The following is a 20,518-nucleotide window of genomic DNA, read 5'->3' on the forward strand; positions in this document are numbered from 1 at the left end:
CGCCGGTCGGTGGCGGAGGAAGGATCGCGGAGGAGCTCAGCCCGAGGCGAGGGGACGACCGCAGAGTTTGCTCTCACGCACCGCTCCTCGAAGGCGCACGGGGTTGGAAGAGGTCCGCCGGCGTCCCGCAGACTGCGCGTGTGCGGCGCTCAGGAGACAAACCAGCCCGCCGCCTGGATGTGGAGTGACCCCGGAGTGGTGTGTGTGAGTGTGCGTGTCTCTCTCTGTGTGTGTGTGTGTGTGTGTGTGTCTCTGTGTGTGTGTGTGTGTGTGTCTCTCTCTCTGTGTGTGTGTGTGTGTGTGTGTGTGTGTCTCTCTGTGTGTGTGAGTGTGTCTCTCTGTGTGTGTGTGTGTGTGTGTCTGTCTCTGTGTGTGTGTGTCTCTCTCTCTGTGTGTGTGAGTGTGTCTCTCTGTGTGTGTGTCTCTCTGTGTGTGAGTGTGTCTCTCTCTGTGTGTGTGAGTGTGTCTCTCTGTGTGTGTTTATGTCTGTGCATGTGGGTGTGTAACTGTCTCACTGAGCGCGCACAGCTCTCTCTCTCTCTCCTTCTCTCTCTCTCCTCCTCTCTCTCTCTCCTCCTATCTCTCTCTCTCTCCCTCCCTCTCTCTCTCTCCTCCTCTCTCCCCTCATCTCTCTCTCCCCCTCTCTCTCTCTCCTCCTCTACCTCTCTCTCTCCCTCTCTCCTCCTCTACCTCTCTCTCTCCCTCTCTCCTCATCTCCCTCCCTCTCTGTCTCTCCTCCTCTCCCTCTCCCATGTTCAGTCGGCGGGCTCTCGAGCCAACAGCACCCACTGCAGTCAGACCGTATCTCGCTTCTCTTTCCCGAACAACAAGTTGGTGTATCCTCTTGTCTTTCTGTCTGAACGCAGGGCTGCGACGCGGCGACCCCGCACAGCTGCGCAGGAGCCTCCGTGCCGCGTAAACGCGCTGCGAGTGCCTTCGTTAATGGCGCAGCCTGGCGGGGCACGCAGGTGCATCGCCCACCCAGGTAGACGATGCTGCTGCTCATGCTGCTCATGCTGCTCATCCCACCGGGGAAGACAATGCAGTGGAAATGACTGGGGCTGAATATGGAGAGAGGATGAAAAGATAAGCAACACACACACACACACACATAATACGAAACAAACGGTTTGTGTGCACTTGGATTGGAGCAAACACAGTAAAATAATAACACAAGACAAGTAATTTGACTTTGGAATAATTACTGATGTATAACGATTTAAGCAACAGGAAGTCTGCCTCTGCTTTTGTGTCACATATCCATTCATTATATATATATATATAAACATATATACACACACGTGTGTGTATATACTTGATATACATAAATTGAGGGGAATATTCAGCTGCTTTTCCAATCAGAACAAACATCTTGAAAATATAATGCATTCAAAGAGACGCTGCTCTCAATTTCCCTCATTCATCGACAAGAGGTCGTGACCGGTTATATCAGGGTGATTGTTTTTGTCTGACTCATTCACAGGCCTAGAAAAAGCCTAAAGTGAAATTGGGACTTTCTCTCCCTGGTGGCAGAATCATAAAAAGATCAGACTCAGACTTTTTGAGTCCAGAATCAGAGGCATACCCTCAGGGGAGCAGCACTGGGTGGGACGGGACGGGGGGGACGGGGACTACCCAGGCCCCAAGGGTGTGTGTGTGTGTGTATGTATGTATAAGATAAATAAAAAAATTGTCTGAATAAATTGGTTGAGAGACTAAATTGTTTCAAAAGATAGTGGAGGGGCCCCACAGAGACTGCTCCCAGGATTTGCTGCTACACCCCTGGGTAGCCTAGTGCAGTACATAAAGTAATTTTCTAGTAAAAGGACTAAATGGGGGGAAAAGGAGACGGTGGGGTGTGGGGGGGGGGGTAGTAACGGGAAACCAAACACCATCATTTTCAGTAATGGAGCAGGAGATGAATGAGACGAAGGTTTGATATACTGCTGGACTGTGAACAAGCACGAGTTTGCATGTCTTTTGATACATGGCACCGGGCGCCTTGTTAAGCCCTGTCACCGGTTTGATGAATCTGCGCTGTGGCTCAGAGGTTTGACGTCTCCAGAATCAACTGATCGGAGAAAATGCAGGTTGTGTATGATTACACCATTAATCACATTATTTTCCCGCGACTGAACTGCAACAACGTGATTCGGTGGTGACTTATCGCTTTCAAAATGAGTTATGGGTTGTACAGATCAACCCCGGATCACGCCTCATCACCCGCAATATTCACGTGTTGTTGTCGAGAGCTGTGACTGATAAAAAAGTTTAAAGGGTCGGTTCATCCAAAACACGATGATACATTCGCATCACTCACTCCTGATCAGCCAACTTCTGTTCCAGTTTTATGGGCTGAGGTTTGACCATCGGTGAAACAAAGTTGGTTTAGGATTTGAAGCAACTCTTAAAAGATTGGCTAAATTCAAACCCAGTAAAAATTGTAATAATTAGTCAACTTACCTTTTAACGAGCCCCCGATCGGGTGTTACATTTGTACTGAGCAGGTTGTAGCCTACACAGAAGACAATAGTAGGAAAGTGTCTCTCAGTAGAGCTCCTATCTGTGCCAAGGACCAGCAGCCCTCTTATTTAATCAAGCTGCAGCAGATTGCACACTCATAGATATTTAAAATCAACATCTATGCATTCTTCCCAGGGAAATTGGTGAGAATGTAAAAAAAAAAAAAAGCCGCAATCTCGCAATGTTAAAAAACACCCTTTTGTCTAGATCCACCCACAGACTCTAAGTAGAAACGGCCGTAGTCACTGGGTCCGGGAGGTGAACCCAGTGTGGAAGTGAGGTATGTCTGAGGCCGAGGACACGGCACCGAGCACGCAATAAGAATGAGCTCGTTCATTGGTTCACTGCTTGCGTATGCGTGCTGTCACGTCTAGCTCGTGGAAGCGCCTGAAGTCTGTATTCACCAGCAGAGGGCGACTCCACTGGTTGCAAAAAGAAGTCCGTTGCTATAGAGGTCTATATGAGAAAATAACTTGATCTGTAACGTCAGTAAACATTTTCCTGGGGAGTTTATAGTCTCAAACTCTAGTTGATGGCGCTGGTCAAAAATGCTAAACTCGAGGCTTCAAAACGTCAGTTCACAAACCAACGGGTGACGTCATGGTGGGTTGTCATGATCCACCACCATCTTTCGGCTTTTAGATTTCGTGGAAATATGTTCAGTAGTTTTTGCGTAATCCTGCAGCCAACAAACAAACAAACAAACAAAACAACAAACGAACAGGGTGGAAAACATATCCTCCTTGGCGGAGGTATAATAAACGCAAAAATGTCAATATAAGAAATCTAAAACTGGGGTTATACAAAGGTGACATCTGATGTGGCAAAGTAGGATGAGGAGCATCGGGGAACAGATAACAAGATCATTAGGAGCTCTAAACAGCAGCAGCTGGGACCTGCTGTAGGCAACCGGAGAGGAAACATGTGCATAATAATTGTTGTTATTCTGGGAGCCTATAATTAGGCCTATCATTGTTTATATGCAAAATAAATAAATATATAAACAAGTCCAATGAAACCACGTCTGTGTTAATGCATGTTAAATGGAAACAATACAAGAGCGTGCGCGATATTTGAGATAATAGAAAGGGCAGCGCAGCACCATTTCATCTCCGCTTGTACTTGTACACACCAGAGCCTGTTTTTAAGAAACCCAGAACAAGTAAACTGATTGTCACCGATTGTCAAAAGAGAACATTCAAATCAGTGGAGGGGAACAACGAGCCGCTGCAAAGAAAAGGCTATAAAAGGCTGCCAGTGTAGCGAAGTGGAAAACTGTCGGCAAAAAAACACCATGACGAGCAGAATTTTAATCACAACTATAGTAACTGAAGTTAATTAAACCATGAAAGCTCCATTATTTCATGATAGATGTTTTTATGCTGCAACAGATTGTCGAGATCAAAGTGGCTTCAAAAAGAGTTTAGGAGAAAAAAAAAAGGGTTGATATTTGTGTTAAGTTCTGATTATTTCATCAGCATATACATAAAAAACTAAACTTCCACTGATTAAATTACATTCTACATGGATACGCGTTGTTCAAAACAAATATTTCAGCTCAAATGTTGATAACTTAAGTAACTTTAAACCTTTAGGGCCAATGGGTTAATGACACGATAAAAATGCAGTCAGCTCAGTGTCATCAGCTGATTATTAGTAAACTAAGACATTTACATATAAACCCCAGGAGTCTCACTCATTTTACAGAAAACAAAGTCACTTGTCAAGTCATTCTCTCGCCCCGAGTGTTTGGGTTAAAGGGACCGAATTCACACCCCGACATTTCTCCTTTCTGATGCAATCATTAAGTAGAGCCACTGACTCTCTCTCCCCTCCTTTAGGCCCATTTGCACTTCTGTAATATCCACTTGTGCAGAGCCACCAGTTGGAACATGGCAGGCAGAGACCTCTCTCCTTTTGAAACAATCCCAGTCTCTGGAAGGAGCCGCGTCCGTGGCCATTCACCTCACAACAGATTGACTCCGTTTCCTGAATTCAGATGAGCTCCACGCCGGAAAAAGGAGGGCACCTCTTTCGTCTGTCCCTCCACAACGTGAGCAGGGAAAACTGGCGCTCTCCTCACATTTCTCAAGAAGCTGCACTGCACTGTCAAACGGTGACAACAAAGGGTTGTTTTTTTTATCACGGAAACAGATGACCGGTTTCACCTGTGACATAGAGGAAGCGTACAGGCTGCAGTGTGTCTACAGTGCACACTGCACAGGCTTGGAAATGCGGTGCGTATTGTGTGATTTTTTAGTTTCTGGGCTGTGAACACTGCGCATCTAATCAAGCACACTGACCTTTTTTCGCCGGCATCATAAAATATTCATGGATGCATACCATATTCACATCCATTCTTTATGAGGAATAATAAGTTTCTTGCCTGTAGAAACTTGACAAATGCCATATTTTACCTGATGTGATAAGGGTTTAAATCCAGTTTCTCTCTCTCAGTCTCTCTAGCACTCAATTCCTCTTTCTTCTGTTAATGACTGGCGACAGTGGGAGCTGACTGCTGAGTTATACATCACAGAGGCTCGTATTCAAAGTATTCGCAGAAAAACCCCCACAAAACCAGCATGTGGTGTGGTGCACTTAATTCACAATGTGTGTGTGTAATTCTTTCTGCTACTGTTTGCGCTGACAGCTTGATCACACCGTTTATAATTCAGCACATTTAAAAGGATACTTCTGGTATTTTTCAGCTTGATGTATTCCCCATCAATGTGGCTCTATGGGTTGCGGTAACATTCCCTGCCTCCATTGTAGGGATTCCGAGAAATGTGGACCTAACTTATATCGGAGCAATCAGCACAAGCCTCTTAACAGTTTTCCAAATAAATAATTTTTACATGAATCATTTCAATGTCTCGTCTCCCGGGTCTGGGCAAAGGTAAACTGAATGTAGCCACTGGGATCATTATGCTGACTTATAGGGATCTACACCCGGGTCAACCCGCTGGATGATAACCCGGCATTTTCATCCACCCACACTGGTTTGTTAACATGCGTGAGGCAAACTCTCCCTGCAGTTAAATTCTCTTCTGAGCCTCATTTATGACAAATAAAACGAGTAAGAGCTTTCCTTGTACTAAGAAGCGAGGTAATTCTCAGAGGTGTTTATCAAGTCGGAAAACTGTTGCTTTCACCTTAAGGCCCGGAGAAAATTTTAGAGGTCGATTTTGCAGTACAAATATAAAAAGCAAACATCTTTTTTATTTTCTGAGGTCATTTCTTACAAAAAGAGCTTTTTAAAAATGAATAAAAAGAAATGGTTGAGGGTGGATACAAAGCAGTTATACCATCAGCACCGTCATGACACAACCAGGAGCCACTGGTTACTTTATCAAACCCTGGCCATGTTGTAGATGCTCGGCCGTACCACACCGCAGACCTAATTATGCACCGGTGCTTCCAGTTGGCTCACACCGATGTCCAGTCCGCTCTTCTGTGGCGGCTTTCCCACCAGCATGTTGTTCTTTGGTGAACAGCTTTCAGGCTCCATGGTCATCACTTGCACCAAGTACCCATGAGTCTCTGCTTCCCACGACCGGTCCAAGTCTACCAGACCCATACACTGTTTACCTGTAGAGGTCAAAAAGATAAAAATACAGATTATAATCATATAAAAATAAAAGTTAATGCTAATTGAAGGGGTACGACTAATGATTTTTTTAATCTTTTTTTAAAGCTCATGATAATCTGCAAAATGTTTCGTTTTACATGATTGGAGAAAACCCAGGGTGTTAACTTTGCAAAGATACAAGATACACAAAACTCACAGTGGAACGACTGGGATAACTTAATTGCTGCTCATTGATGGAGGGACTGATTGACAATAGCTGCCGATTGACTATCTTCCAATTAACTGATCAGTGAATCCTCTAATTATTTCAGCACCGTCTAGTTTTGAAATTGTGTACAGATGCTTTCAACATGTTCACATAATATACACAAACAGTTTTGTGCTGCTCAAATGTTTTTATATTATTTATTTATAATTTTACACATGAGCAGTACATTTTACTGTTGAGGGTAAGGGTATATATAATTCTGCTAAGAATAAAATTGCAGATACAGAATAAAGTTCATCAATGGGAACAAAAAAGATGCAGATGCTGCCACGTGCAATGTGGGGTAAAAATGTAACATTTGCATCCTGTCACGCTTTGTGACGTGTACAAAAAAGCTAGACGGGCGCAGTTTAACTCAATTTTTGACTCTATATGCCAAGAGGAAAGATCTAGGTGGCTTTGTGCTTGAAATGTTGCTGTCCTGACGCGAGGCGTCTCTTTGAGGATGACAAGTTCCTCATCCGCAGGGCACCAGGGTTCACTGAACGAGTTGATGGGTGTGAAAACAATGTGAATCATATGCTGTCGCCTTCACAGATATCAGATATGGAACACAGCTAAATTCTCAAGAGAAACATTGTCTCAGGTAGATTTACAGAGATTTGGGGGAATACATACGAAGGAGCACTGAAGCTGGATTGGTAAGTATTATTATTTATTTGTCTCCACCACTATGTGTACAATGTTTATGATAAAGCACAGCCAATAACAGCAGACTAGTGTATGTAGTGGCAGAATGTGTCCTGTGTGTAAGCATTGTGAACAATATCTTGGTGGTGCTAAACATAATCATGCTGACGCCGATGGGTCCTTTGACCAGTATCTTGTGGAAGCTATCGAATGTAAGGACATAGATGACCAATGTCATGTCAAGATATCTAGTATGATGATGCAGATGTGTACGTGTGGACAATCAAACATGTGACATCCCACGCTGCCTGTTTCGTTGATAGTGAGTACAAAAGAACCGTACACCCTTATGCACTTTGAATCGTCTTCGTTTTGTGCTATGAACCACACCTCAAAATAAACGTCTCCCGTTAAAACTGCTCATCGGTTGCTTCGACTTGTATTTCTGCATCCTCCTGAAACCTTGATTCCGTAAAACGTACCGGCCAGGCTGTCATTCTGCACCTTTATTGTAGTTGTGGTGCATTGGTAGCCATATTGTCAGGTGTTACTGTTATTTTGACCACCACTTCTTTGTTCCAAGCATTTAAATGCACCAGTGCACTACACAAAACCACGTATTTAACAACAACCTCACACTCATTATCACACTTAGGATTGCCTAACAGACTCCAGTTAAACCGTTAGCAGACACGGTAAATGCGAGCTCTGCTCCGCGATGCTGCCAGACGGTCGCAGTCACACTGGCGGGCTCCAGAGAGAGAGAGAGATGAGATCAAACACGGTTAGAAAAATATTAGTGAAGGAGGTTGAGCCCTGTTAACTGATAAAGAGCAGAAGCAGCTGTGACGGGTGACGTGTGAAAAGGCTTCAGATTGACAAGGCAGTGGGGAGCCTGCTCAGACTCAGAGGGAGGCTTTGATAAGCTGGAGAGCTATCAGGGTGAGGGGAGTTCTCAACATAATGAAACAGTGTACAGTGAAGCTTCAGCACAGTCTGACAAAACACTTCCCTTCCGAGTCTGACAAATGTGATCTGGCAGCTGTTCATTGCAGCTGTTTCGTCCCACGGTAGAGAAAATCCACGGACTAACATTTTTCACACTCCTCCAAAGTCTAGACCTTTTTGTGAGAGCAGCGGAGTGGAGGTTAGGTCACATTGTAAGAATCTCAGAAAACACTTCACCAGTGTGTCCTAAGGTAACTGTTTAAGATGTGACAAAAAATAAAAGCGAAACAAAGTCTCATGTGACTAAAGTTGCTTTCAGACATGCACTGAAGTCTGGACATTTTCCTAAAACTTTCTGGAGCGCTGTATGTGACAACGCCAATGTCCGCAGATGTTGCTCTGGACATATTTCTTTGAAAAGTCGAACTCCGGAAAATGTCCGCAAAATTGGGTCCAGAGTTCCTGTCTGAAAACAGCTGAAGTCACATCATATTGGACAAAATATTACCTATGAGTCGTCGTTCTGGAGGGAGCTGGACAGCGGTTTGGTCTGCGAAGCGGCAGAGGATCATGTGTTCCTGAAACAAGGACAGATAATTAAACAAAGGAACACTTTAAAGGTGAAATCAAAGTCAACAGAAGCAACTTTTCGGTCCCGTCAGTGCAATAACTACAAAATCATCAATAAAGTCTCTAAGGGATTTTAACGACTCAGACGCTAAGTGAGACCAACACTATTATGCATGCACGTACACGCAGGCATCCGTGAATATGTACCATGTATTCATTCATAATTCTTCCTAGATATTCAGGGGTGGTTGTGCTTAATGTACCAGCATGTAGAGGCAGGAAAACGTTGCCATCAGATCACTAGTGGATCACATTCAGAATGGATTTGAGGTGGTGGTTTTAACGTCATTTTTTTTATTGGCAAATTGCCTAATATCAGCATGCTTGCAGGTTAAACTAAAAAGGTGAAACTGGTAAAATGTTACTCACCAAAACATCAGCATATTAGCATATTCACTGTGAGCATGATGACATGCTGATATTAGCATGCTTGTTACAGTGATTCTTTGCATTGTGGACATTAGCAGATTAATTTACAGTATATTAGAGGAGTTTCCCTAATGTAGGTAGTAGACCACATTAAAAATTGACATGGTAAGGTTTATGTCTAAGTCATGATATGATTCTAAGATTTTTTTCACAAAATCTTCCCAGTAAACTCTGGAGAAAGGTCAGACCCTGGTTATTCATTTAATTTTTTTTCCTCCGTCCTGTTTTTTTTTACCCCGCTATGGTTCATGGAACAAGACACTCAGGGGAGCGGTTAGTCATCTCTAACCTGCTTCTACTTTAATTGATTCTATCCCTCACTCCGCGGGGTCGACGCTGAATGCAAGGCCACGGAGCAGGTGCTTAAGTTAGAGCTGAGCACCAGCGTCTCACACCATTAGCCCTTTTCACCTGCGATACGCCATTTGTCAAAGTGCTGTCATTCTGTTTAACTACTGTAGTTCAGGAAGGATAAACTATGGTCCTGCTATAAAACAATGTAATGCAGCTTATATATCTACAAGTGCCAGCTAGGGTTTGGGAGCAGACACACAAGGAAACAGATGGATTCTGTTTACTGAACTGATTAAGAGCTCAGTTTTAAAATGGCAGATAATGGGGCTGCTGGTTTAAGCAGAAGATAGATATTTTCCTGTCGTGTGGCAACAACGTGTTTAGCTTCTTATTTCTTAAAGGAAAATAAGGCAATTGTGATTTCTTCTAACGGTAGAAATGAAACTGTCTCACAGAGCAGTACAATTGACCAGTGTCTTGTAAATAATATGTAATCTCTTGTGGCTCTCAAGCCCCATGCGTGAGAATGTGTTTCCTCTAGAGCACAAAAGAAAAGGAGCTGGGGGTGGTCCGATGTTGTGACATGTCAACTCCCGAGGTTGCTATGGCTAGGACCTGCAGCAACTTTTGCACAAATTCTCCCCAGGCGCACTGACAGGCCCCATACATCATCATGGGACGGGCAGTCCCAGAGCACAGAGGTTTTGTCTGTGGTGAACGATAAGGGATTGAAGACCGAGGGGTGAGAGCCCACCTCATGTAACTGCCCGGGGAATCTTTGTTCCCGAGACAGTCATTTTATATCACTGTCCCATAAAAATAAATAAAATTAAAATAAACAAAGAAAGCAAACATAGCCCTACCACAAATTATATAATGTTCGGCCAATGTTTTGCTCAATAAAAAAATACACATATGTATTAGACTAGGTTTTCCAGCATAATGAGATATTTCCTACTATGAAACACATTTATGTCCAAGTAGGAACTAAACAGTAATAAATGCTTTAGCAAAGGACTGGGAGTAAGTAATATTATTTCATATTTGATGAAAACTAATGGCTCTCAAAATTTTGCATAACAATCATGGTGCTGCAGTAAATTCTGGTTAACACAGGGTAGTTGCACAACTGATTTCAACGTTGCTTATTTTCCAATCAAGTAAATAATTTTTTAGTTTAGCAAACCACTAGTTTGAAAATGCAAGTAATTAAGGAGAATTTTGAAAAGACTTTACAAATAGCTGTACAACCAAGGGCGTGTCTGTTTGCCCATCTGTTTCTCGCCTGCTGTGTTTGCTGGGTGTTGTATGACTAAACACTTTCACTGGATCATTGCACTCAAGTCCAGACATGTGGAATGATTACCCTTTAAACCAAAGTCCTCTGATTCAATTAATGCCTCTGTTAAAGCACCAGCATCTCAATTAAGATGCAATTAGCGAGAAGTTAAAAACCTGCCTCACTGTGTTGTAGCAAAGACTCTAATGAACACTGTGTTTTAAACAAAGTCACGTCCCTTAAAGGCGTCTTGTGGTGTGCACACAGTGAACTGAATCTTAAACACAATCCTTGTAAAAAAACAGAGTTGCTGTAATTCAATATTCTGTACTTGATATTTTGCCTCGGTGCAAATGAATAATACATGCAATAGAGGGATTTAATCACATTGAAAAGCATACCTTATAAGTCAGAGTTTCTTTGAACCTCTTGCTGTAGAAACAGAAAAAAAGAACAGAAGATATTTTGATGTTAAAAGTGCAGTAGTTAAAACATAGGAGTAAAATGTTTGTTCTACATTAATCAGCCACAACATTAATATCCGTTGTCTGGTGTCAGACCCCACCCCAGTGAGTGTGTGTGTGTGTGTGTGTGTGTGTGTGTGTGTGTGTGTGTGTGCATAAACTATACAGTAAAACCAAGTTGAAGGCTCAACAAATAATACAACATGCACAGTCTCTAGGAAAGAAGAGCTTTTCTAAATTAGCAGGAGCCCTGTTTTATACACATACATATATATATAGCCTATATGCCTAATTGCCTATATGTATATGTTTACATGGGAACAAAGTCGGTTTGGTTGCAATGGGTTAAACATAGTCAGATCATTGATGAAGCTAATTCAAAATCAACATTAGGAAGGTCGGGGGTCAGTCAGATGGAGGGAAGTCCTAAGTTTAACTCTGTTGACTGTTAAGGCCTTAATGAGTTGGGAAGTTCACAGCTCATGAAAACCTGTGAACTGCCTGGAATGCCGACACCTGCAGAAAATCCACACAAGTACCTGGAACATGACCTGAGGGGGAAAACACTAAAAGTAGCGAGATGAAGATTGACACGGTCAGGTGCGTGGGCCCCTCACACATACTGCCCTGCAGACACACGGCTTCTTGTTGTCCATTACAGCTGCAAAGCCTTTTCTTTTTGGTCATTCTTAAATATTTTATGAGCAGTCAGGAGAGATGAAGTGTCAAGTTAGCAAAAAGTGAAGAAAGGACAAACTAAGTAAGTGGAAAAACTCTAAAAAAACGTTAATATTTATACTATATATTGAGCGTCCTCCCCAAGGAACCATTTTAGGGTCAGTTGTGCCACGGATAAAGAAAATATTCATTCCTTATTAGTAGAAAGGAGCCCCCCAAAAATCACAAATCATATCACCTAAAACGTAGTGAAGAGTCAACATTGATGGAATCCCACGCTTGCGCTTGTGGCATGTGGCAATTTTTTGTTTTTTACAATTTCCTTAGATACAAAGGGATCACAAAAAGGCTTTATTAGAGTTTCTAAGTTTAAATTTGTACAACAAGGTACAACACATTGTTTAAGACAATGAGGAAAGTTAATGTATTTGAAAACAAACTTTTACCGGTATAAAACCACTTAAATTGAGTGTGACATTTATATTTCACTAGCAGATAAAACAGGTGGTGTGAACTCTTGTCTTAACATTTTTCTGAATCTCTTCTGGTCCTGGCATGTGAAGTGATACCTTTTTTATTGTATAATTCCATTATACAGACCTATGCAAAGGTTTTATATTAGATTTTGATCCATCACACAATATCATCATGGAGGCGTCTGATTAGTCCCAAAATCATTCTGCAGCATGACGACAGCAAATTCTAAACCAGGGTCGTAAAGAACCATCTTCTGTGACGGAACAAAGAGTCCTGAAGCAGATGGTGTGGTCCCCAAAGAGCCCTGATCGCAAAATCATGGAGCTCATCTGGGATTGCATGGAGAGACAGACTAAATCTACAGGGGATGATTGGAAAAAGCTACCTGTCAAATACCTCGAAAAAAGGTTTTGTGTGTACCGAGAAGAACTAGTGCTGTTTTAAAAGCAAAGGATGGTGACACAAATTGATTTGATTGAGTTTTTCAAGCATCATCAAAACTAATATGCAAATAATGCAAGCAGAAAGCACTGCTGGGCTCTTTGCTTGCCATTTGTGGAAAGTTTCTAAATAAATCTCATGAGGCAGCGGCTAAGTTAGAAAGAGTCCTTGTCCGCCAGATACTGTGATATTATCATTCAAAGGCCCAAACTGGAAAAAAAACAGTTAGTCTTGATGCCACAGATGTAGCTATTATCAGCCTAACAATTTCAACATGCATCTCCACCTTGACTTACTTGTGATCATAGTCTCTCAGTTGCTACAACAACGATCCTTCACAGCAGCTTTGTCTTTAGTGTTCGGCATCCCAATGTTGTTTTTGCAACATGCTGCCTTGCAATGGCTCTTAAGCCATTACAGCACTGAGTGCTGCTATAGCGACAGGATCAACACCATTAAATTACACCCTCTCTTTCCACTTTTCCGTCTCTGCTGTGGTTTATTTCTTCCATTTCCCTTCAACTGGCATCACACTTTAGCTGACGATATCACCAGGACTGAAAAATTGAGCGGTTCATTCTTGGTAATGCAGCAGCATGTGCGATAAAGTTATTCTGATAAGAGTAGCTGTTCTCGTCTGTACCTCTAACTGGATTTCCCCCGTCACTCTTATATCCACAACAGCCTCTGCACAGAGAACCCTATTCTGTGTTTATGAGATTAAAAAGGAGAGGGGTGGACCCCATTGTGGAGGGGATGCAACGATGCTGCTTCAAACCGTCAGTGGTGATGAGCTACAGATTGTGTATATGTGCTGGTGAAAGAGTGAAAAAGATAGAGAGCGAGAGCACGAAAGAGAAGAGAATGGGAGAGGGGAGAGGTACCGACAGAAGCAGGGATCGACCAAGAAAACAACAAGGTCAGATTTTTTTAAAGGTAGACACCTAGAGAATTGACACTGGACAGAGGTGCGGCATGTAGTTACAAACCTCTTGGGGAAGGTGAACTTGACTGCGTTCTGGATGAAGCCATAGCAACAGGGACTGATGACAAAGGCAGCTCCTGCCTGGATACAATGCTCCACCACCATGTCTGTTGCAACGCCACATGCATGGAGGGCCACCTGAAGGGAAACCGACAAAGAAGAAAAGAAAAAAAAACTCTACTTACTTTCACTAATAAAATCTTTGCTTCCTTGAAAACGTTCTTTGTCCAACCGAAAGATCAAAACTCAGAGCACCACAGAACACGCACTCAATCTCATTGATTACTTCATAATGGCTGCTTTTATTAAATACATCTATACTCTCAAAGGTGCAGACTCTGGGAGTTAGAGCAAATGAAATTTATTAGTGCTCTAGGCGCGTAGGCACGAATTCCCATCGAGTGGGCAAACTGTGGTGGCGAACACCTACCTATGCATTAGTAATGATGTGCTTATACATCGGATGGCGGAATAAAAGACCCAATGATATAGCCTTTCTGTATTCCAGCCATCTCTCTCCACAAGCACATCTGCAAAAATACATTGCTACAGTGGTAATCACTGTATTTTTACCACTAATACAGTGGTAAATATAGGATTTGCTCTCAAGTGTGCATTACCAACAAACAAACAAAATACATTATCATCAGTCTTATCTACCCAGTCTCACCGGAATCAACCCAATTCAACTCAAGTAGCTAGTCTACTCTCCTGTTCCAAGAAGTTGTCATCTTGGCGTCTGTGAGTCTGAACGCACTGTGTGTTGCCTTGACAACCGTGCCACAGAGCAGAAGTTCAGAGCCAGTTAGGACAGGACTAAGCCAAGATTGGCTGCAGCTCCGAAGATTAGGGAAGATATAGACACTCTAAACTTGGCCAGAGCCACTTGTCAAGTCACTGAAATGTCTGGACGGGGCCACATTTCTCTGATGTCAATAAGCTCTTCCTGAAGTTGCACTTCAACTACACAAGAAACCAAAGGTATACACAAAAAGCAACCTACACATTTTTCAATTGTGTAATTTCACAATCTGTATACCTAGAAATTAACAGCTCCAGCTGTTTGGTCTGTGAATGTTCGTCAGCAAAGAATACATTATTCCTCTTCAGAGAGATGTCCATTAATCTAAATATGAAGTTAAACACACATGAAATAAAAATTGCGGAATAAGCATCGATTACCTGCATGGCCTTGCTTCTATTTGACACCTAATTTTCTCTCCCACATTTATTCATGGCATCAGGAGAAAGCCTTAGTTCCTTTCAGTAGCATGTTTCAGACGGCTGATTAGGAGGAGTCGCCTCTATCAAAGATTGCATGATGTTACTTCCCCCACATCTAAAGCAAAAAATAATTAACTAAGTTACACCATCACTCTTACCCAGCTACTTAATGATGTACATTATTCATGCCGTGGTGAATCCTAATTACATTTTATAACCTTTGGCCTTGATTTAATACAAACACAAAGCCACTCAACCAAAAGCAACGGCAACAACAAAAATAAAACACATTGTGATATGCTGTAATAACTGATCATGTATTTCAAATTCCTGATGTGGACAGAATACTTGTTAAGAATATTATCCCGTGCATATTCTATTATTTTTGTTTTAACCCGTGTTTCAGCCCGGTATGTTTTTTGTGTTACTGAATAAAAATGCAGATGACAATGTTTGCCAGGCCTAGTTTTAATAAATCTTACGGACATACCTTACATGACCTGCTGAGAGAGAAATTTGCTTCTGCACAAACATTTAACTGAATGATGATTAATATGCAAACCCCTAAAAACCAATGGCCTTGATAAAACTGTTTGTCCTTTGGAGAGCAGAAAAGCTGTTTCAATCTGTATCTGTCTCTAATCACATCACAGAAATAATGAGGCCTCATTGTTCACTTTAATTCAAGTGATTAAATCCCTCTGCTGTCCTATGTGCTCCTGAGACCTTACAAGTTCCTGCAATACAGTTTACTAATATTCTACTTAATCAACATCACACTCGCTCTGTAACACCACAAGAGAGGGGTAATCTTTGCTGTGTTGAGTTTTGAAAGTTTTGTCTTGTTTGTTGCAAAAAATCCCCCTCTCACCCCCTCCCACATGGGTGGTGTGTCTTCCTCAAGCTTGGGTCGTCCACCAGAGGCCTGGGAGTTTGAGAGTTGTGCGCAGTGTCTTAGCTGGTCCTATGATTGCGCTCTTCTGGACAGAAGATTGTTGTCATTTCAAAGGTGCACAGTTGCATTTTATTGGGGATAAACAGACTCAATCTTGAAATCTCAAATAAAGAACCAAGCAAGATAATAAATAAAATAAAAATCTAATTAGTATTGGAATTACACCATATAAAACCTTAATGGAGTTGATCAATATCCCTTTCTACATATGGCTTAAAGAAATTCAAGAAAGTACAATTTCCTTCCCACAACATTAGAAAGCCAACGAGAAGAATCAATTACAAACAACCCTCAAGCAGAACCAATAATGGACCATGATCCAATGAAATCTAAATCAACCTCAAGCTCCACAACATTTCCTGCCTCTGTGGCCTGTTGGCTCACTGTCAGGAGAAATTAATACTTTATGTACAGACGGGTCTTGATAAGAGTCTAAAACCTGGGTAACTACAGACAGGAAGAGTAGACACCAACTGAGAATAGGGACGCATCAACTTAATTAGCCTGATTAAATTACTGTGACTAAAAATGGGACCATGTATAATACATAACAGCATTAAAACTGGTGTGACGGGTGGCTCCTTCAGGTAGATATATCCGTGTCATACAGGAGGAGAAGCTTAGCTGCATAAATGCTGAACTATAAATCCCAATAAGCACCTGTTCCAAAACATTAATGATAACAATCATGTGGAAAAAAATATGTGTGTTTGTGTGTGTTAAACTACCACATATAGTATAGAAGAATTATCTATGCTGTAAGTTTCTTGCCAAGTGGAACAGGTCTCAGTGGAGTGAAGATGCTGGAACAATAGCCATTTCTATTTACAGCAGGTAAATATATATTCCTGTTTTTCCACAGAGAGTTAAAATAAGGCTACCAGAACTGCTGGCTTCTGGGAAACTGGGCTACAACGCACATGAGCGAGACGGATCTCCCCAATATGTTTGGGGAGAAGACACATAAATAACGGAAGTGATCAAGAGAAATGATAGCTGAGATTTGATGGAGAAGCAAATTGATGCATGTATATGAGAACAGGAATTTAAGAGCCTATAGAAGGTTACTTTTTCTTCTTTTTTTTAAACACCCCAACGACTTGTTTTCGTGTGACAGAGACAGATTCAAACAGCCCATAAACAACCACAGTTAAGGACCCATTTGATTGTCATTATCTGTTTGAGAAGCCAAGAGCTCTGTAGATGAATGTGGTGTTTTCAATAAGACCAGCAGGGGTTCTGACTTGCAGTTGGAGAGCGCTACTCAAAGCTGAATTTAACTTTGTTTTTGCCGTATTATGCATAGAGCTTGAAACATGGTTTGAAAAGCTAGTGAAATATTTATTCTGTTGATGCAGGTATATGTGCACAATTAAACACGTTTACTGAGCTGGAGCTTTGAGAGTAACATACACAAACAGGCACAACTGCAGTCTTGGCAGAGATGAAGGTGTAAAAAAAAAAAAAAGATCTGTGATTATTAAGAAGTGAGAGGGTGACATGGCTGTATAAAACTTGAACTTGATATTGGCTGGCAGCCATTTTCACTTTCATTACAAACACTATCCAAAGATTACACTTGCCTTTCCAAAGATGACTGCTAAGCCTTAAATAAGATCTTGGGAAAGCAAAACCAAAAGCTTCTTTGGACAGCAGACTTTTACAGTAAACAAATATTCCTCATTCAAAACATGCTTTAACCCTGACATTACCTTTGGGGATTGTCTGGGTAAAACAACCTTGTTGGCTTTCCAATAATTAGAGAGGGGACAGTGACAAACTGCACACTTCTTGACTAAAAGGCATTAAAGCTCCAATTCAGGAGTTGAAAAGCGTCAGGATCAAACGTCAGGAATGTCTTAAAGAAATAAAGGTTGCAGTTATTGTACTTGGCTCTAAACACCTCTGCAAAGAACATTATCTGATGATATTAGTTACATTTTTGCTGGCATTACCTTGGCCTCCATAAAGGCCTTCATGACCAATTGTATCTTAATGAGCTCATAGTACTTTATTCCCCTGATGCACCGAGTCTCTCTCTCTCTGTCTCTCTCCATGTTTTTCTATAAGACCACTGGATGTCATTAACTTTCTGTTTTCTCTCTCCCATAGCTTCCCCTCTGTGTCCTCTCTCCATCTCCCTCTCCTCAATTAACAGGTATCTCTGTCCACAGTGCTGCAGGATCCAGATCTGACATTGCTACTCAACTGTAATTAATATTATTAACTAATTATCAATATAGATAATCTTTTTTTTTTTACATTTTTAATTGGTGCTGCCTTTCATTTTAATTATCCTGTAAGCATGAAATTCTGAGGGTAGAAAACGTAATTTGATTTGATTAAAGGCATTAAAGGAGTTAGAAAATAAGATTATGATTACAGTTTTAACGAAATGCAAATCAAATCAAGGCAAAGACAATTAAATAACTTCTACAAATATTGCCAAACTTTGACATCGGTATTAAAGCACAACTAAAATATGGTAAAGTCCAAATACTATTATGACTACTGGCCATTTAACCATCTGTTAAATTTTACTTACAATACTTTAGATTCAGTTATTCACAAGAGTACATTTTTCAACGGTCGAGACACATGAAACGGTTGCCATATTGTCTACACATCTATGAATCATCAAACAACAGAGGGAAACTAAAATTGGTGCAAGGGCACATTTGCTCGCTGTACTCACCCCAATTTGGAAAGGTCCAGTGAAGTAATCCAGGTTGGCCTGAATGAAGCCGATGTTTTTCAGACCGAGCTCTGCACTGCGACTCTGGGCCCTGACCAAGGACTCTTCTTTGTTCTCTATGAGGATGACCTTGAATGGAGACGGATTAAAAAAATAAACTCACGCAGCTGCATGTGATTTCTGCTTTTTCAGACATGGGTAATAATAAAGTGAAGATCTATGCCAACATTTAATTATCTTAATATTCTTTCATCAACATGATACTAAAAAAGGCCTATTCTCATATTATAAATATATAATATACACAAAAAAAAAATCGAAATGAGCACTTGACGCTGTTGTTGCCTATTTAATAAATGTTTATGTACTCTATCGATTCTTGCACTTTTGGGTAATATCATGGTTGAATGCACTTATTTATCTACCTGGCAATCTGGAAGAGTGTGAGCCAGCACAATCCCTACATGGCCCTGAGAGAAAGCACAAAGAAAAACAAGAAATGAATAACAGTAAGCAGCACACATCAAAGATCAATCTGGAGAGTTATGATTAGTTTTGGCCTTCTGAACCAAGTATTGACCACTTAGCAGCACTACTGCTCTGTGTGCATTTTCATGTAGCAAAATTTCCAGTCTGCCTGTGTGCACTGGCCAGAAACGAAATTTATTTAAAAGAGTAAGGAAAAATATGAGAGCCAGATACTTTCAGATGGCTGCTAATGGACCAGCAGCCTAATGTTCCACGGTCAGACAAACTGATAAATATAGACGCAAAGCCGGACTGATGGATGAGCACATGTACCGTTCCACTGCAGAAATCCACAATGCTGTATCCTGGCCTGGCTTGATCCGTAACCATGGCAACCAAGTTATTCAGCTGTTGCCTCTTCCTGACGGCACGAATATTTGACATTTTACCTGGAAAAGAGAAGAAGTTCCTCAAGTTGTATCCGAGCATATAGTAGAAAGAAAACAGACCAATTACTTTTTTTACAATTACCCAGAAAACTCTAATATGGGAAAAACTCAACTCTAAGGTGTCAAACAAGAAGTGAATTATATTTTTTGTAGCTTGGTTGGCCTAAGTCAACATTGATTCACTAAATTACATCCAACTTTAGCAACAAAATGATGTCATTCATTACTCTGATGTCTTCGTTCCCTCCCTCCAACCCTTCACCCACGGAAACTGCTCAAATTTTGATTTAAACACAAATGTTTCAGGTAATGGTTGTAGCACACAGATGACAACGGCTCCACTCTTCCATCAGTGTGTTTCCTACCAATTGACAACTGGGGAGTGCAAACAATCTTTCAATATCACCAAAAGCAAGCCTCCGAGCCAAATATGTGTGCCCTCCTTGTTTTCAGCGTAACCTTCTGCTGCTGTGCGAACAGTGTGTAGCCCATTAACTCAAAGCAGATTTCAGTCTCCTGCCTCTTCCCTCTCCCGTCTTCTAGCACGCCACGTCGGTAGTGAGCTGTGCGGAAACCATCTCTGGTCCATAAATCTAGAGTGATGAGTGCTTCACCCTGAGTCACATCCTAACATTCACACAACTTAAATATAAGAACAAAAAAAATATTATTCCTACACTTTCGGGCTCACGGTACTGTGTATATGACAACAGTGGAGGAGAGATTGCAGTGAAGACTTTTCATTCCGGCTATGCAAATAGGACATTTCATTCAGGCTGTCAAACCGATTGTAACTGGGCTGATACCAATTGAAGGGAGATGAATTTAAATATGCAGAAACAGCAGGAGGGTAGTGACATGACTCTGCTCTTCATTTAGATGAGTCAATCACACGAGTGCAGCGCTTCTGTGTATCCACAGCTCTGGAGAGGCCTCAGGTTAGACGCCTTTTAGTTCATCTGAACACATTTTGATTGCTAATTGTGCGGCATCAAATTCAACAGGGTGGACTCTGTTGATATAGTACATGATAAACATGCAATAATTCAATATTTGCCCATTCGGGGGCAACGTACACAATCTTTAAACAGA

At 41.5% G+C, this 20,518-nt stretch overlaps 1 protein-coding gene across 3 annotated transcripts in view; it reads right to left on the reverse strand.

Annotated features, from left to right (window-relative positions):
* Positions 1 to 5,722: 5,722 nt before the first annotated feature.
* The window catches only part of gstcd (glutathione S-transferase, C-terminal domain containing), a 42,044-nt gene continuing 27,248 nt past the window's right edge, over positions 5,723 to 20,518 (reverse strand). For all 3 annotated transcript variants that reach the window (XM_035636616.2, XM_035636617.2, XM_035636618.2), the window contains exons 6-12: positions 19,311 to 19,426; positions 18,935 to 18,979; positions 18,510 to 18,638; positions 13,640 to 13,773; positions 10,992 to 11,022; positions 8,467 to 8,536; positions 5,723 to 6,111 (exon numbers count right to left, since the gene is read on the reverse strand). In XM_035636616.2, the coding sequence (XP_035492509.1) occupies positions 5,921 to 6,111; positions 8,467 to 8,536; positions 10,992 to 11,022; positions 13,640 to 13,773; positions 18,510 to 18,638; positions 18,935 to 18,979; positions 19,311 to 19,426 (716 nt within the window). In that variant the 3' untranslated portion in view covers positions 5,723 to 5,920. The remainder of the gene's footprint in view (positions 6,112 to 8,466; positions 8,537 to 10,991; positions 11,023 to 13,639; positions 13,774 to 18,509; positions 18,639 to 18,934; positions 18,980 to 19,310; positions 19,427 to 20,518) is intronic.

This window comes from Scophthalmus maximus, chromosome 8, assembly GCF_022379125.1.
Source record: "Scophthalmus maximus strain ysfricsl-2021 chromosome 8, ASM2237912v1, whole genome shotgun sequence".
Lineage (NCBI taxonomy): Eukaryota > Metazoa > Chordata > Actinopteri > Pleuronectiformes > Scophthalmidae > Scophthalmus > Scophthalmus maximus.